Source organism: Rhinopithecus roxellana, chromosome 12 (assembly GCF_007565055.1).
Source record: "Rhinopithecus roxellana isolate Shanxi Qingling chromosome 12, ASM756505v1, whole genome shotgun sequence".
NCBI lineage: Eukaryota > Metazoa > Chordata > Mammalia > Primates > Cercopithecidae > Rhinopithecus > Rhinopithecus roxellana.
The window spans coordinates 66,856,060-66,875,375 of record NC_044560.1 but is presented as its reverse complement, the minus strand read 5'-3'; the positions used below and the strand labels follow the sequence as shown (position 1 = coordinate 66,875,375).

At 40.4% G+C, this 19,316-nt stretch overlaps 1 protein-coding gene across 1 annotated transcript in view; it reads left to right on the top strand.

The window, feature by feature from the left end:
• Positions 1-19,316, top strand: part of LPAR3 (lysophosphatidic acid receptor 3) — an 83,766-nt gene that overhangs the window by 9,076 nt on the left and 55,374 nt on the right. Inside the window, exon 2 of the mRNA XM_030913287.1 lies at positions 18,515-19,271. Within this exon, the coding sequence (XP_030769147.1) occupies positions 18,536-19,271 (736 nt within the window). The 5' untranslated portion in view covers positions 18,515-18,535. The remainder of the gene's footprint in view (positions 1-18,514; positions 19,272-19,316) is intronic.

The following is a 19,316-nucleotide window of genomic DNA, read 5'->3' as shown; positions in this document are numbered from 1 at the left end:
GGAGAGATGTGCTTCAAGATTTTTATTGACATTTACCACAATCATTATGTTAGAAATGCAAAATGCTTGTTCCCCAGTGCCACAAAGAAATAGCACTTGAACATAAATTTAATTCTCTTAGCAAGGCAATTTTTACTTTCTGCAGAAAGGGTACACTCACCAGCAGTCTTACCACAAGAGTACACCGAACGAAGGAAAAGCAGACTTATTTATCCCTTACGCATTTGGGTTGTCCTCACTGCTGTGTCCTGCCTGCATCCATTGGCTAGAGCCGAACCTCACAGTCTAAGCCGATACCCGATTTGCTAACAACCTAAAACTTTTTTAAATAGGTAAAGGCAAGGGAGAGCAAAGGAAAAGAGGAAGTTGCTTGCGAAAGATTTAAAGAAGTAATAACATTTCCAAATAAGAAAGGGGCATAGGCTGTGAGCTGGAACATGCCTGTGAGCATGTCCAACAGCTACATAGGATAGGGCTTAACAAAGAGTTATTAACACAAAGCAAGGAGGCTTGAAGAAAGTTTTTAAAAGAAACTATTATTTCTAACATTTATGATTTATTCTTTAACAAGAAGGGAAACTTTGAAGAGGAAACTTTTTACTTTCCGCAATTGTATTTCTTCTAGTTTCAGTAAATGTTTGCAAAAGGCATTAATGTTATTATGGAGAACAAATCTACATCTTTCGTTTCTCTGGGGGTCAGGTGGCAGAGGCTTTGCTTCCAAAAAGAGGCTCCAATGGTCAGTATTGTTTAAAAAAAAAAAAAAAAAAGCCCTGGGCCAGAAGGATGAGAGCTCTTCAGGGTGAATTAGTCGCCGATTTCTAGATTTCTTCTCTGTTAAATGGAGAATGCGTTCACTGGTATATCAGTGAATGTGTTTTGATGGATTACTCCAAGATCCTGATGGGGTGGTTTAGAGGAAGTGTGGTAATATAGTAAGAATGTTAAACATTAGGTTTTCAACCCAGCTGGCTAAACCCCTCTTTCCTGATTGTACACATTCATCTGGGACTCTGGGACTAAAAGGTAGTGAAAAACACCAGCTAGTGACTCTGACTAGAGTGGTAGAGGAGAGAAGCCTTTGGCTTGGGGGTGTTATTGTGGTGACCCACCCATTGTGACGGAAAGGATTCTTCTGTGGTCTCCCCTTCCCAGTATTCTCTGTTGGGGTCCCTTTTCCCCAACCTTTTGGGAATGAGCTCACCCTGGAGCTCAGTGGACTTTCTCTGACTCCTCTAGACCTTGGAGTGGACTGGGGCTTTACATTTGCTATGTCATTCACTTTGTCCCAATAATCTGACGGTTAGATCTTGTCTCTCTTTTACAAAAAAGGAAATTGAAGCTCCATTTTTCAGGTCCCACTGATAATAACAATAATTAAATTAGAACTGTTTGTTAGGGGCTATTCCAAGCACCTTCTTTAAATCTCCTAACAGCCTTAGGAAGAAGTTACCCTTATTATCCCCATTTTGTAGATGAGGAAATTAAGATAGAGAAGATAACTAACTTATTGGTAAGCAAGGCTTTAAAGTCAGGCTTGCTAGCTCCAGGGCCATGCCCTTTTGCATGTGAATATCCACTTTTTTCTAGCACCATTTTTTGTTGTTGTTGTTATACTTTTAAGTTCTAGGGTATGTGTGCACAACATGCAGGTTTGTTATATATGCATAGCACCATTTGTCGAAGAGACTGTTTTTTCTCCATTGTGAATTCTTGGCGCTCTTGTCAAAGATCGGTTGATTGTGTATGTGTGGGTTTATTTTTGGGCTCAGTAGTCTTTTCCATTGGTCTATATGTCAGACTTTATGCCAGTACCATACTACCATACATAGCTTGTAGTATGCTTTAAAATCAGGAAGTGTGAGGCCTCCAGCTTTGTTCTTCTTCCTCATGATTGTTTTAGCTATTCAGGGACCTTTGTAGTTCCAGATGAATTTTAGGATTTTTTTTTATATTTCTGTAAAAAATGTCATTCAGATTTTTATAGGGATTGCATTGAATCTATAGAATGCTTTGGGTAGTATGGACATTTTCACATTATTCAGTCTTCTAATTCATGAACATGAAATGTATTTACTTTTATTTGTGTCTTTAAAAATTTCCTTATCAGTGTTTTATAGTTTTCAGTGCGTAAGTCTTTTGCCCTTCTGATTAAATTTATTTCTCAGAGTTTTATTCTTTTTAATGCTATTGTGAATTGAATTGTTTTCATAATTTCCGTTTTTGGATTGTTTGTTGTTAGTGCATAGAAATAAATGCAAATGATTTTTGTATGTACATTTTGTGTCCTGCAACTTTATTGAATTAGTTTATTAGTTCTAGTTGGTGTTTTGGTAGAGTCTTTGGTGATTTCTTCGTATAAGATCATGTTGTTGATGAACAGAGATAATTTTACTTCTTCCTTTCCAATCTGTATGACTTTTATTTATTTTTCTTGCCTAATTGCTCTGGCTGGGATTTCCAATACTGTGTCGAATAGAAGTGGTAAGAATGGGTATCCTTGCCTTATTCCTCATCTTGGAGCAAAAGCTTTCAGGTTTTCACCTGTTGAGTATAGTGTTAGCTGTGGGGGCCATGCTCTTTAAATACTCTGCTCACCTGCTTATCTACTAGTGTTTGGACCTAAATCCTGTGTTCTGCTGCACTGCATTGCTCTCCTCTCCTCGCTCTCCCCTTCCCCCTTTCCACTCCTGCCTCCCTGCTTTGTTTCAAGCGACAGCAGAGTGAACGTGGCGCTGTCTTAAGCTTAGTCGCTGCAGCACTGAGCCCATACTCAGGCAGGGGGATATTCTTTCTTGGACTATGGTTATTTTAGTGTAGTTACAGGATGATTTTGTCACCATTTCTTGTTAAAGTGAGGTGTTAGGCATGAACAGTTAATCTCCCAGAATGCCAGTTGTATGTTTCACTGAACTTTTTAGAAATTTTGAGTTATCTGACCTTGGAAAGTGCTGTCTGCCATTTACTGAGTGCGTCCTATGTACTAAGCATTTCCTTAAGTGCTCTAGAAATAATTGCTTTAATTTAGTCCATCCAACAATCCTATACGGTTGTCATCATGATTATGCCAGGTTTAGCAAAGGAAAAGGTTCTGGCCAGATTGGCAGTGTGCCAGGTGAGAACCACTGCTAAAAGTGATATGCCTACATCTGACCCAGGTCCAGCTGATGCTGAAGCTTTCCCTTTCCTCCCCTCACCGTCCTGCCCCTACTGTGCCTCACAGCCTGCCATGCTTTCCTTCAGCGCTCAGGTGACCCCAGAACTCCACAGGTCTGGCTGTCCCTTCTCTAACCTCTGTTTTAAATACCCACTCTAAAATGTGCTTTCTGTTCTTTGTTCTGACAAACATCCACTATACAGTGGACGAGTAGAAACAAGAAAACCACAATAAAACCTCCCATTCAGAAGAATTGAAGACATGTAACAGGGGCCTAAAAATGATGAAACCCTGCTGGGCAGGAATTATTAAGACCTCTCTGTCCTGGCAGTGGAGTCAGTTTCGTGGTTGGTCCATGCTTCCGCTCTCTGGGCGGGGCCTCCCAGAAGCCCTGACTTTGTCTTTGTACCCTGGGAAGTCCTTCCTTGTTCTGTACCCTCTCCAGCCACATCTGAAGGGTGTGGAAAGTGTGTACTCCTTGGGGGAGAATGAACGTGGCCCTTTCCGGGCCAAACTGTGGCTTCCCTGGCACTACAATTCCTTATAAACTTGATAGACTTCTAGTCAGTTCCACAGGTCAGTTACCACATCCAGATCCCACTCTGGGTCAAGCTCTTAAGCATGACTTATTTTTCAGCTTCTGTGCTTGGCTCATCTCTCTGCCTTTCTTCAGTAGTGTGTACTCTGGGGTCCTCTGAAGGATGGACTTGGGTGGGAAGATGCACCAATACTCTGATCATTACTACAGACCTGCCTGGCATTGTCCCTTGCAACAGTTTACTGAGAGGTCTTTAAGATAGGCTGAGAGTGGTAATACTATTTTCTGCTCTTTGGAGCTACACGTGCAATTGACTTTTCTGATTCTCCAAGGCCCTCCGTTTCTGGACACTGTCCATTCCTTTCCACCTTTGCTTACATACTTGCAAACAAGTCTTGCCTGAGTTCATCTCTTTCTTGCCTAGCTTGCGAAAAGCTGCAAGGAGCAGCCAAAACAAGCTCATGTTCTGTTTCTGTTCAAGCGATTCTCCTGCCTCAGCCTACCAGGTAGCTGACATTACAGGCATGTGCCACTACGCCCAGCTAATTTTGGAAGATGGGGTTTCTCCATGTTGGTCAGGCTAGTCTCAAACTCCCGACCTCAGACAATCCTCCCGCCTTGGCCTCCCAAAGTGCTGGGATTACAGGCATGAGCCACTGCGCCCAGCCCATGGTGATGTTTTGATACATGTACTATATAGTGATCAGATTGATCAGATCACAGTAATTAAATTGCTATAAACATTTCTAAGTGTTTATTCTGAATTTCTATACTTATTTTCTTGTTGATGGAAATTAGTCCATGGACTACGTGGATTTAGGCTGCCCAAAGGCTTTTCCCTGCTGAGTGTTCAAAGTGGATCACAGGCCTGTTTATGTTCCAACTTGCAGGTAGGGAAAGGAGCACGGAGGAGGGCACCTTCATCGTTTTGGGGCTGACCTGGCAGCAGCACACTTCATTTATGCTCACGTTCCAGTGGCAAGAACCTAGTCACACAGCCACCCTAGCTGCAAGGAGGCTGGAAAACCGAGTGTCCAGTTGGGCATCCTGGTGCCCAGCTTATAAAACCCATTACTCTGTAAGAAAAGGAAAACATGGGCTGGGTGCAGTGGCTCATGGCTGTAATCCCAGCATTTTGGGAGGCTGACGTGGGTGTATCACAAGGCCAGGAGTTTGAGACCATCCTGGCTAACACGGTGAAACCCTGTCTCTATGAAAAATACAAAAAATTAGCCGGGCGTGGTGGCAGGCGCCTGTAGTCCCAGCTACTTGGGAGACTGAGGCAGGAGAATGGCATGAACCCAGGAGGCGGAGCTTGCAGTGAGCCATGATCACGCCACTGCACTGCAGCCTGGGTGACAGAGCGAGACTCCATCTCACAAAAAAAAAGAAAAAAAAGAAAAGGAAAATGTGATTTAGCAGTCTATCCTGCAGAATATAAAGCGAAATAATAATACATAGAAATAATTACAAAAGAAGTCACAGGGCAATATGCAATTATGGGCAAATGAGTTAGAACAGCTGTGAGTTTAGTGTCATACCATCCATTGCAGGAACTTCTTAGAAATGGAGCCTGGGGTCCTGCAGCTTCTTTAATGTAGCCTGAGGGTTGAGGCCAGAGGTTAACCATGCAAAGTTCAAGTGAGAAGAGGCTAAGAACCATTCTCAGTGGGAAAGTTCAGAAACCAAATACCTAGGTTTAGAGCTGAGTTTGAATTCACAAAGCTATGTCCAGAGTGATTGGTCAGGAGCAGATTCAAAGGCCGGGAACACTATAGTAGTCAGGACTTAAATGGGGCCTTAGGGAAAGGGGCTTCAGCAGTCTACCCTGAGCCCAAGAAAAACACCAGAGAAAGGGAGAGCGAAGGATCCTAGCCAGTGTAGTTTGGACGGAGGCTTTCCAGTTCCAAACCATCCTGCCAACTTGCCAATGCTTTATTACAAACAACTCCGGGGTCCTGAAGTCATCGTGATTTTATTCTCTATGTTAAAATCCTGGTGTTTAAAGTTGAAACTTTTTTCCTTATGGTGGCCCCACTATCTTCCAACAGCTGAGCTGAGGTAGGTTGAAAATTCATTTGAGAGCGCATACATGTTGCCCTCATGGTGCCTTTCTTCTTGTTTTAGCTCCAAGGCACATTGGGTTCCTGACATGCAAGTGGTAGCTTAGCATGAAAGAGAGGGCGTGAGAGGTGTCGGGGCTTGTGGTGGTTATTTGGGGTCATCCATATAGAGGAAATAATTTAAGCATTAATATTTTTCGTAGAAGAGAATTTAAAGGGAAAAGAAGACAGGGCTGAGAACCAAGTCTAGAAGTGTCTACAATTCAAGTCTGGTGGAAAAACAGGAGACAGGAATACTGAAGACATTGGGAAAAACCAGGAGAGGCAAGTCATTGAGGCAGCAGGAGGGGAGTTTGAAGAAGGGAATAACTGTTGTCAACTTCCACAGTGAAACCAAAGAAAAAAAGGCTGTAAACAGAAGATTTAGGAGTTATTCAATCAAATTGAATACTTTTAAAAAATTTTATGTCAGATTCTGTTTGTGGTTCAAAAATCAGAGAGACAGAAGGATATCAGCCCTGCTCCTAACAAGTTTAGAAGTGAGGTAAGTCAAATATTTAATAAAATATGTTGAATGTCATGTGAGGTCGTATTTCTCAGCCTTTTTTTTTTCAAGAATACCCTATACTTGGCTTACTTTTTCTGTATCATCCTAACATTGTTCAACACAATTGTCATCAGGTTTCCAAATCCCCTTGTAACCAACTAACTGAAAGTAACCAACTAACTAACACATGGACTAGAGATTTGTTGTGCATCTACTTACTGCATGCCACTGTACTGGACATAAGGGGCACAATCGTGAGTAAGAAACTGTTCTTTTCCTTAAGAAGCTCATGGTCTGGTGATAAAGGCTGACACACAGGCAGAGAATGCGTATACAGTGCAACGTCAGGGGACTCCCCACCCCACCCCATGGCTGAGAGTCCGAATCTAGTAAATAAAAAATCCGCTTTAGGAGCATCAATGTAATGTGTAAAAATTCCAGTTGTGAAGATTAGAGAGGTTCCAAAGTTGAGGATTGCCTCTGATCTTCCCCAAGCATGTTTGTATTCAGATTGGGAGGAGCAGGTGAAGGAGCAGAAGTTAAGAATGCTACAATGAGATGAGGCTGTGGAATATGGAAGAGCTTATTCCTGAGCTCCCTTCTCTGTGCTCTGAGACCCCAAGCTGCTTTGTCTACTTAGGGACTATGTCTGACTTATGTCCCCAGGGTCTAAAGATCATCTGCTGTGATAGTAGTTCCCCTAAGTCTGCAGGCAACAGAGCTTTTCTGAGAGCAACACTTACCCAGCATCCCCCATGGCTGGCCAGTCACTGGAAACACCACTGTGTAGGATAAACCATCGTGCACATCTAAGTGCAGCTCTGTAGCTACATTTGCATTGCTTTTGCCTTGCATCTGGCTGCAGCGTCCTCTTGGGCTCAGGTTGTCATTACCTTACCCCTTGCCAGACATCATAAGAAAAGTCTATTGCTTCCTTCTCTGTAGTGTCTAAATTCAAACGTGGCTAATCCTTAGAATTAAAATGTAAAAAATTAAAATGTAAAAGCATGTATGAAATTTCCATGGTGTACAAGGCCGGAATACAGTTAGAGTTGGAACTGATTCTGATTGACACTGAAGGACATTTGTGAGGAAGACTCCAGTATGCAGTAAACCATGGGTAGATCACTCATTTATTGAATTGCTTACTATCTGCAGAGAAATGTACTAGGGTTTTGGTGTTTGTGAGGGGACACTGAGGACATGAAAAGAATTGTGCTACTGGTCCATGCCCTTGGGAATGGGATGTATTCCCCTTTCTTTCTCTGAGAGTTGTTTTATTTGTAATTAGGAAATATGTACTAGATCATTCTAAAATATTTAAGAAAATCCATAACATGTATGACTTTTCAAATGGCAGTTTCGTTGTTATTACAATGTACTTTAAAAGACAATTGTAGAGTTCCACAGAAAAGAGGTGATACAGTCAACCTAGTAACTGGAGTGACGGGGAGGGGATACTGTTTACAGAGTGAGGGCAGAGATCGTAGAAACCAGCAAGAGATGGTACAGTGTCCCCAAGCTGGAAACAGCAAGGAGTGGTTAACACCTCTCAACCTGAAAGCTAGAGGAGGGAGAAGGGGAGGCTACCCATATATAGAGGGATGCCTGACAGTGGTTAACCCAGCCAACCTACAGCAACCTGGAGGGGAGGAGGCAGGAAAAATCAGTATCTCAACCTCACTCTCCTCCCGCCTTCCAATCTCTTGCTGTGCCTGTCATTGGCAGAAGCTGGAAAGCAAGGAAGCAGTCTCTTAAGGGCCAGCCCTGTAGGATACAGGATAGGGAAGGGAGCTGGAGGATGCATGTGTTGAGATTAGGCACCGCATTCAAATGTGCATTATATTCATTTACATGACCTGGCTACCTTTACTACCAGACAGACATGGGGTAGGAGAGGGAGGCAGGTAGGAGAGGAGGGGTATGAGGTATGAGCCTTCCTCTCCAGTGATGGATGCTACTTCCTGACCAAGGCATAGCATTCTCAAGGAGCCCCTCTGGCTTGTTTGTTTAGCAGTAACAGTGCTCTTCTGTAGTATCTTTGAAGCTTTGATTAGAAGAAGTGTTTCCTACTACAGCTGCAAGCTTTAAAAATATTATTTTCCTTCCTATGTAGAGTTTGAGGATTCAGACAGGCACTAACCTGGGTGTGTATGATCTCCAGAAGCAAGAAGGAGTTGCTGTAGGTCACTGTTAACCTGTTGCTGGCAACAGGATTATTTGGAACAAACCATGTGGAGCACGAGACTCCTGAGTATCCTTATCAGGACAGGAGATGGGAGACAGGTCATGAAATGGAGTGAGAAAGGGAATACAGTACCACATTTGGATTAGGACAGACAATTTAAACCAAAATTTTGTCTGTTGTGAATTTTACAATGTAAAGAAGTAGAATTTCCTTTTCATGGGAATTTGCCTTAGTTCATTTTCTGATGCTATAAAACAGAATACCAAAGACTGGGTAATTTATAAAGAAAAGTAATGTATTTCTCAGAATCTGGAGACAGGGAAGTCCAAGAGCCTGGCACTGGCATCTGGCAAGGGCCATCCCGTGGTGCAAGGGTGGAAGGGAGAAGTGAGCATGCGAGACAGAGAGGAAATCTGGCCAAACTCATTATTTTTAATCAGGAACCCACTCCTGTGATAACAAATCCACTCTCACAGTAACAGTGTTAATCCATTAATCCACCTCTTAAAAGTCCTACCTCTCAACACTGCTGCACTGGGGATTAAATTTCCAACACATGAACTCTGGGGGACATATTTATACCATAGTGGAAGTCATTGGTATAAACAAGCACTTTGAAATGTCTCAAAATATGTTTTTGCGTATGACAAGGTCCTTTGTATAAGAAGAATATCTCTTTCAGCTATGAATGTTCACACTTTAAAATCTGACATTCTCGGCCAAGCACGATGGCTCGCATCTGTAATCCCAGCACTTTGGGAGGCCAAGACAGGTGGATCATCTGAGATCAGGAGTTTGAGACCAATCTGGCCAACATATGAAACCCCATCTCTGCTAAAAATGCAAAACCTAGCCAGGCGTGGTGGCGGGTGCCTGTAGTCCCAGCCACGCAGGAGGCTGAGGCAGGAGAATACCTTGAACCCGGGAAGCGGAGGTTGCAGTGAGCCGATATCGCGCCACTGCACTCCAGCCTGGGTGACAGAGTAAGACTCCATCTCAACAACAACAACAACAAAAATTGATATTCTCAACCCCTTCAAACAGTAAAGCTACTGACATGTGATTATACAATGGTCTAAGGATTATTTGCTGTATAACAGACCATGTCCAGTTATATAATGTATAAATAATATTAATTTTAAGAATTTTGATTAGCATATTTTACTTTTCCTATCCTTTTATGAGTCAAGGGACAAAATGTATTGGTCATCTTTCTAGCCTAATGAGTTACACAAATATTAAAATTTTATAATATATAAAGCAAACACAAGTAAATATTTGTGTTACGTTTGGATAAACTAAGTCAAGGAATTTGCTGATCACATAAAATTCATCTGTCACCTCTTTTATTTAGTTCAATTCTGTATGTTTTCACGTTTCCTTTCCTGTTTAATGAAGATGCTTAAGACAGTCTTCTGCCATCAGGAACATCAGGGGAACAATATCTTTGATTCTAGTTGTTTATTAAACAAGTCCTAGGGTAGAAGCTGTGTATATATACCAAGGCCTTCTGTAAACCCTGCTTGATTGGGAGAGAACAGGAGGTGAGCCCCCTGACGTGCCACGAACTGTCCTCCCTGCCTAAAGGGCTCCGAAACTTGCACTGACACAAGAACCTATTTATTCTGCTAAGCTCAGGCTGCAGTTTTCCCTGCGTGTCGCCATCTCTAAACTGAAGATAACCTGAGATGCTTAAGCTTTGCATTTGTATTAAGTAGTTTTCCAAGCACACCCATTGTACGCTTGCCTCTCTGTGGCTTCTCCTCTTGGAACCTCTGCTGACTAGTACTGTGGAGACTTTGTTGCTACGTGAAACAGGATCTAGATCAGAGCAATTTTAGGTGTCCGAGTTTAAGATTTGTTCTAAAGAGGCCCGGTGCCATGGCTCATGCCTGTAATGCCAGTACTTTGGGAGGCTGAGGCGGGCAGATCACTTGAGGTCAGGAGTTCTAGACCAATCTGGCCAACATGGTGAAACCCCGTCTCTACTAAAAATACAAGAATTAGCTGAGCGTGGTGGCAGGCGCCTGGAATCCCAGCTACTCCAGAGGCTGAAGCAGGAGAATCACTTGAACCCGGGAGGTGGAGGCTGCAGTGAGCAGAGATCGTGCCACTGCACTCCAGCCGGGTGACAGAGCAGAGACTCCTCTCAAAAAAAAAAAAAAATGTTCAAAAGAAACAGAGTAACCAAACTTTAGCAACGCTGAGGGGTTAGCTTTCTCAAGAGAAATGATCTAGAGAATAAGGATACATAAACTGAGTTGTAACCCTACCCTCAACAAGCACCCCTAAAATAAACATATTCGGTTTATCCAAGAATATCAGAGGCATCTCATTCTCAGTTACAGACAATATCTGTTTAAATTTAATCTTGAACAAATTGCCACTCCTCTGTTTATTTTACCATATCAAAGAGTAAAGTAACTGCTCATGAAACATAGGGGCTTTATTTATTTTAAAATTACTGTAGTGTTGTAGAGTCATCCACATGCCTCCTCTTTAAAAATTATTTTTAATATTTATTTACAGAGCAGTCTTCTATATACAGAAAAATTGAACAGATAGTACAGAGAGCTCCTATATTATACCCCCTCCCACACACAGTATCCCTTATTATTAATTCTTACATTACTGTGGTATATTTGTTACAATTAATGAACTGATAGGGATATGTTACTATTAACTAAAATCTGTACTTTAGGTTTCCTTAGTTCTTACCCCTGTCCTTTCGGTGTTCCAGGATCCCACCCAGGATACATATTCTATTTAATCATTATGTCTCCTTAGGCTCCTCTTGGCTGTGACAGTTTTTCAGATTTTCCTTGTTTTTGATGATCTTGCCAGTTTTGAGGAGTACTGGTCAGAAACGCTATAGAATGTTCCCCAACTGCGATTTATCTGATGTTTTTCTCATGATTAGCCTGAGGTTATGGGTTTTGGGAGGAAGATCACAGTAAACTGTGATTTACTCTCTCATCTTCATCATGAAGTAACACGTCTTATCAAGATTACAGACAGCAACATGACTTAGCACTGTTGATGTTGACCTTGATCATCTGGCTGAAGTAGTGTTTGTCAAGTTTCTCTGCTGAGACGTCACTAACCCCGCTATCCCCTGCCTCATTTCCATATTTTGCTCTTTGGAAGGAGGTCCCTATGTACAGCCTACATATAAAGGAGCTATGCTACCCCTCCTTTACAGTGGAATATCTATATTATTTATTTGGTATTCTTCTGCCTGGGAGATTTGTCTCATCTTTCCATTTATTATTTTATTCAATTATTTATTTATGTCAGTATGGACTCATGGATGTTTATTTATACTTGGGGTTATAATCCAATACTACTTTATTTTGTTGCTTGGATTGTTCTAGCTTTGGCCATTGGGTCCCTCTTTTGATGTATTATTCAAAGAGGAATCTTTGTTTCTGGTGTTCATACTACTAGGGAGAGGTCTCTGTTGTGAGACTGTCCTTCAGAATGACCCTGTATGGTCTGCTTAGTTGAGCTGCTTTTCTGGAGGTAGGGAACCCACTCCCTATACCTCTCAGCTTGCAGGACTTGGAGCCAAGTATACCCAGAGGAATGAATGGGTTGTGAGACCCAAATTGGAGAATATACAGAAGCATAAAGTAATAATGCTCAATTTGGGTAAAGGTTAGGGGGCATATAGGCATGAGTGCACAAGCATACTTCATTTAATTCTACATTTAAGAAGTATTTACTGAGTGCCTAATGTGTGCTGGGCATTGTTGCAGGCACCATAACAACATACATTCTTTGCCTTCCTAAGCATACCTTCATCAAAAACAAGGAAAATCTGAAAAACTGTCACACCCAAGAGGAGCCTAAGGAGACATAATGACTAAATAGAAGTTGGGGGAGGTAGATTGTAACCCAAGTAGGTAGTTGAGGTAGGGAGAAATGCTGTGGAGAAAAATAAAGCAGGGTAAATGGCTTAAGGGCAGCAGCAGGTGGAGGCATGGGGTGGTCTTTAGAGAGTGGCAGGGAAGGGATCTCTGAGGAAATGAATTTGAGCAGGAATGAGGTAGAGAAATGAGCCCCCTGGGTAGCTTGAGGAAATGGCTTCTGGGCAGAGGGAATGGCAAGTGCAAAGGCCTTGAAACTAATGGCTAAAATGAACCTCCAGGATTTCATGTGGATTTAAATCTTCCATGCTATCCTGATTTTGCCATTAACATGAATTATTAAAAGGAATTCAGTGAACAGATGTGATTGCTTACCCAGGATTGGTTGCTAGAGTACCAACTAACCTAACATCCAACTCCCATCTGGATAGGGTTTCCTAAGAGGAGAGGACTGGTCTGCATTTGTGAACCATAGAGAAAGAAGATATGCACAGTATTGACTGACCATGTCTTTGATGTAGCATACTTCTTCCTAGGAGGAAGAAGAGATTGTTATCTCTTCTTGTCTGGTAAGATGTAGCTAGAAATAAAAGCTGCTTGAGTGGTTTTCAAATGTCTTAATTTTCATAATTGTTTCCACATTCTGGGCTGGCTGGACATTTTTTCAGGGAAGCAAGTTTGGAGGAGTCTAAATGAAAGCTTTACTCATGAAGTTTTCATTTGGATTCCACATATAGACTTTCTAAACCATCATTTTATGAAGTCTTAAATTACTGAAGTTTGAAGTTGTGGTAATTGCTCCAAAGTTTAGCATCTTTTGTTTCTAGGTTAGAACTATCAAACCCTCTAAACCTTTAGTATAAAAACAAACAAACAAAGAACAGCTTAGGATTTGACAGAAGTAAAGTTGAGCAATGTTAACCTCGTCCTGAAATTGACCATATTGTATCCTACTTACCATAAAAGTTGAAAACATATTTTCAGAAAAGTGTCTTTTCTACCCTTCTTAGGGTTATTTAAGAAAAAAAAAGAAAAGGCCAAAGGCTATTTAGAGTGTCCCCTGTTTTTTATAGTATGGGGCAGTCTTTTAATGTGATTTGATCAGATCATTCTATTTTGGTAATTCTATAACTCTTGTAAGTATAAATATAGTCCTTGGTTCTGTCTAGCGTTTCACATGCCTGTGGAGAGAAAGTATAGTGTTGCAGATAAGAATGAAGGCTGTAGAATGAGGCTGCCTGAATGGAATCCAGGGTCTCCCACTCCTAGTTGTGTGACCTTAAGCAAGGGTGCTTCAGTTTTCTCAAACGCATAATGGGTGTAATAATAGTATCTACATCTTTGTTAGAAGGATACCATGAGATAATCCATGTAAAATGCTTAGTTCAGCACCTGCCACCGATAAGCACTCAAATATTAATAATGAAAAATAGTAATAATAAAGTAGAGATATTATGTACCTGAAAACACTTAGTTAATAGGCAACAGAGCTCGCTAATTGTCATATTTAGTGATTGATGTATAGGTCAGCAAAGGCATTTCACAGAACCTTTTCATTTTAGATGTGGAAAAAGATAGTGTAGGACAGAGATTCATTCATTCATTCAATAAATACTGATCTCGTAGATATGAGCATAATAGGCAGGTTCCCTGCTCTGCTGGAGTGGAACGGTCTAGGGGTGGGAGATGGACAATAAATTCTTAAACACAAAAGGAAATACTGGGTCACAAGCAACTGGGTAGCTCTGATGGAGGTAAACAAGGGCTCTCTGAGAATGAGAGCTATGGAGCTATCTTGAATTGGTCGGAAAAGTGTCTTTGCGGAGGGGACATTTAGGCTAGGACTGAAGTAACTGGTTAATTTGTTGAATATCACAGAATCATGTTTTAAAGGTTAAGGGAGGCCAAGAGATAATAATAAATCAGTCATTTGTTATAAGCTTGCTAAAAGTTTTTGGTAATTTGTAGCTAAGACAAGATGGTAATCTGTAGATGATATGTGCTGGGGAGATCTGTGGTGATGGCATTAGGAAATATTTTAGAGGAGAACTGGTGAAAGCTACATCCTGGTGTGGTTAGGGTTTAGCAAGTCAAGTTTTGGTTATGTGAAGATTAAGTAGAAAACTATTTTATTTTTGTTGTCACTGAAAAACCCTAAAGTGTTCTGTGCTCGTAAGAATAAACTGAACATATGCAAAATCTTTGAGGCTTTTCCTTTGAACATTAATTTGCATTTTTCAAAGCTGTAATTGTAGAAGGAAGATAGAATACATTAAGTAGAATATATGCTCCTAATTAAAAGTCTTGATTTACTTATTACAGAAAATGTGGTAAGAATTTTTTTAAAATGACTTGCAGTTCCACCATTCTTAACTATTTACATTTTGAGATTTTTTCATTATCTTTTTCTATATAGTCAACACACATACATTTTTGTTACGTGTATTGTGTATTAAAGTAATGGCATGGGCTTTTTCTTGTATTACCACAACTTCATAATGGGTATGTTTTTCATGGGCTGTATAGTATTCCATCCTGTCCTATATGAAGTTTTTTTGTCTCATTGCCTGTTTCTCTCAAAAGTAGGATCTGGAGCCAGGGTACAGTGCTGCTTAGTGGGAGTTCTGGCTAATCATAGTTTTTCTGTGATATCTCAACTTTGTAAGACAAAATTGCTTTGCAGTCTCAGGGCAATTTTTGCTAAAAACATGTCTTAAACTATTTTGGTTTTGACAAGGGACAGTTGAATTTGAAGATTTCTGAAGTGAGAATCATTGAGGTTTTAGTGCTTGATATAATTAAAAATTTGACCACATGTAAGAAATAAAACTAAAATTGTAAGATCCTTCAAAATAAAATTAGGAAAATTTGAGCAGTATTTTTGTAGTGTCTTAATTCCACTGTCTTTGAGACATATTCATCTTTATATTTCTAATAAATTAGTCAAAGATAATATAACTTTTAAATTAGAAATATGTATGTAACATAGTAACATGTAGCAAAGTAAAAACATACATTACTTTTAATTAGAAAAGACACATAATAATTGTATTATTAAAATTTCCCATGTGGTGTCTTAGTCTATTCCTCTTGCAATAAATATACTTTAGGTAATTAATAAATAACAGAAATTTATTGCTCACTATTCTGGAAGCTAGGAGGTCCAAGATCAAAGCATCAGCAGATTTGGTCTCTGGTGAGGGCCTGGTCTCTCTTTCCAGAAGAAGGCAAATGCTGTTGTCCTTGAATGGTGGTGTGGCAAAAAGAGTCTCACAAGTTCCCTCAGGCCTCTAATAAGGGCACTAATCCCATTCACTTCCCAATTACTATCTTTTAATAACTAATTATTATATTGTATATCATAATTAATTATAGATTATATAATATATAACATGTATAATTATTAATTATTATATGATTATATATAATATATAATATATCATTATATATTATAATTATTAGTTATATATGATTATATAATATACAATATAATATGTAATTGTATATTATAATTGTTATATATGATTATATATAATATATCATTATATATTATAATTAATTACTATTATATAATATATAATGATATGTTATTATATAACAATATAATATATAATGATATGTTATATTATATTATGTATCTGTTAATAACTAATAACTATTAATATCACTGCAGTTAGGGTTAGGTATCAACATGAATTTTGGAGGCACACAAACATTCAGACCATAGCAAGTGGTTCTCGGATTGTCTTGAATTTCTGTATACTTTCAACATGGTTGAAAGCTGTATTTCTCTTTAAATATTTAAATTGTATTTCACTAGATTAGCACCTTGTATTTAACGCTCATATGCTGCTGGTAAAATTAAAAATATGATCTCTCAGGCTGGGTGTGGTGGCTTATGCTTGTAATCTCAGCACTTTGGGAGGCCGAGGCGGGCGGATCACCTGAGATCAGAGTTCGAGACTAGCCTGGCTAACATGGTGAAACCCCATCTCTACTAAAAACACAAAAAGTAGCTGGGCATGTTGGCACACACCTGTAGTCCCAGCTCCTCAGGAGGCTGAGGCAGGAGAATCGCTTGAACCCAGGAGGCAGAGGCTGCAGTGAGCTGAGATTACACCACTGCACTCCAGTCTGGGTAACAGAGCGAGACTCCATCTTGGAAAAAAAAAATACTATCTTGCTGAAGTACAGTTTGACAAGATATATCAGAAGCCCTTAAATAGATTTATATCCTTTACTTCAATTTGAAATCTATGGGTTATTCCTAAAGAAACAGTTGTCTAGGTATATAAAGATTAATGTGCAAGAATGCAGCCTTGCTTATAAAAGTGAAATACAGGAAGCAACCCTAATATCCAGTATCTAGGGTTAGTTAAATAAGGTGTGGCCTATTCATATAATAGAATATTTTGAAGCTATTAAAATTATACTGTCTGTATTTTTAATTTGGGAAAAGTATGATATAGTATAAATATATGATATATGAATTTATTTGATATTTACAGTTAAATATTGGTGACTGTCTGCCAAAGAGAGTAATTTTTATTTCATCATTATGAAAATTGAGTCTTCCTTTCTTGTAATTGAAAGATACTGGAACCATTTGTCTTTTGAGACTACTCCCAGTTTGTTTTTTTTTAAGCATATAAAATGATATTTGCCTCCCATTTGCTATGGCTGAAAAGCAATATCTGATTTATGTAAAAGTATCATTATACCATTAAAATATAAATTTAAAAGAAGACTGAGATACATTTCTATTTTGTACTACTTAATATTGTTATCTGGTCTTCTTGATTCTGGTTGTGGTATTAGGTTTCAGAATTTTCAGGAACTTTAAAATCTGGGGACTTCTACTAAGCTTTTACTGTCACAGCTCCCAGAGGGCTGCTCAGTCCCTCTGCTGACTAAATGTCTGGTTCTCCAGGGAATAAGCTGCAGCCTCATTCTCAGTGAGGGAGCAGATGGTCATTCTTCCCAGAAGCTAGAACCCTGACGAGCTCAGTCTTCTTCCCTAAGACCGTTCATGGCTGTGACCAGACCACTGTGAGGCAGAACACGTGGTTTTCCCCACCACGTGTAGACAGATGGGCATCCGTGGGGCCTCTGCCCAGTCCTTCCTTGGCCAGGATCCCTCATTTTTGGGATTCAAGAGATCTTTTACTGAGAGGATTAGTGTCTTCCCTATCTGCCTGATGTCCCAGATTGGGGTCTTCTTTCAGACAAGTGTCCCAAGGACATGTCCTCACTTAATGGATTATGTTCTCACATCCACATTGAGTTGGAGATCTGCCCCAATTCCAGATCTCAGTCTTGCCTATGGAAGCCTGATCCTCCACCACCTGCCGTGTTGAGGAATACTGGAAAATCCAGTGAGCAAGTTCACATTGGTACAGTTTGGGTTAGGAGACTATAAGGAAGAAGTGAACAAAAGGTAAGGAAGGAGGGTACTGGGACCAAAGTCTCCATCCCTGCATCATATAGCTAATACATGAATATCAGAGTTGTTTCTTGAAACCGAAAGACGGCAAAAGGAAGATCAGGAGTGGAATCAGAAGTTGTAGAAAACTTGGTCTTTTGGGGAATCTATTTGGTTATGTGAATGGTAATTCAACTCCTATTATCTTGGGAAGAATGTACCTGGAATTACCAACCGCCATTGATTAATGAACATATCCATAAATAACTAATGAACTGGGAGCCAGGAGAAGGCATTAACATAATGTGTTGTCATTGTTACCAGTGCAGAGTGGATATTGCAGGGCTCAGCACATTTGCCCTGTTGATGCCTCCATGATCATTCATTCATTCATTCATTCAGCCAGCCAGCCAACCCATCAATAATTATCTGCCATGAGGCAGACAAAGCAACTGAATCCTAGGGTTATAATGGTGAACAAAAGAGAGATATGCCCTCCTAACCTGAACTGCCTAGTCTGGAAAACAAACAATTAAAATGTGAGCTAAATGCTGTGGTAGGAGGTCAGGGGCTATGTCCTGGAGCAAAGGACATTTGCACTGAGACCTGACACTTCAGGTCTTCAACTCCCTTGATGGGAGTTAGCCAGAAGGGGCTTAGAAGTAGCAATTGATGGTTTAGTGACTGATTTTACAAATGATATTTGTTTCTTCTTTAAATTTCTTTCTAGGATGTTCACTTCTTCTCCACAATGAATGAGTGTCACTATGATAAGCACATGGACTTTTTTTATAATAGGAGCAACACTGATACTGTCGATGACTGGACAGGAACAAAGCTTGTGATTGTTTTGTGTGTGGGGTCGTTTTTCTGCCTGTTTATTTTTTTTTCTAATTCTCTGGTCATTGCGGCAGTGATCAAAAACAGAAAGTTTCATTTCCCCTTCTACTACCTGTTGGCTAATTTAGCTGCTGCAGATTTCTTCGCTGGAATTGCCTATGTATTCCTGATGTTTAACACAGGCCCAGTTTCAAAAACTTTGACTGTCAACCGCTGGTTTCTCCGCCAGGGGCTTCTGGACACTAGCTTGACTGCTTCCCTGACCAACTTGCTGGTTATTGCCGTGGAGAGGCACGTGTCAATCATGAGGATGCGGGTCCATAGCAACCTGACCAAAAAGAGGGTGACGCTGCTCATTTTGCTTGTCTGGGCCATCGCCATTTTTATGGGGTCGGTCCCCACACTGGGCTGGAATTGCCTCTGCAACATCTCTGCCTGCTCTTCCCTGGCTCCCATTTACAGCAGGAGTTACCTTGTTTTCTGGACAGTGTCCAACCTCATGGCCTTCTTCATCATGGTTGTGGTGTACCTGCGGATCTACATGTATGTCAAGAGGAAAACCAATGTCTTGTCTCCACATACAAGTGGGTCCATCAGCCGCCGGAGGACACCGGTGAAGCTAATGAAGACGGTGATGACTGTCTTAGGTGGGTAAGAAAAAGCCATCATTCCCATTCATTCAGCAAATCTTT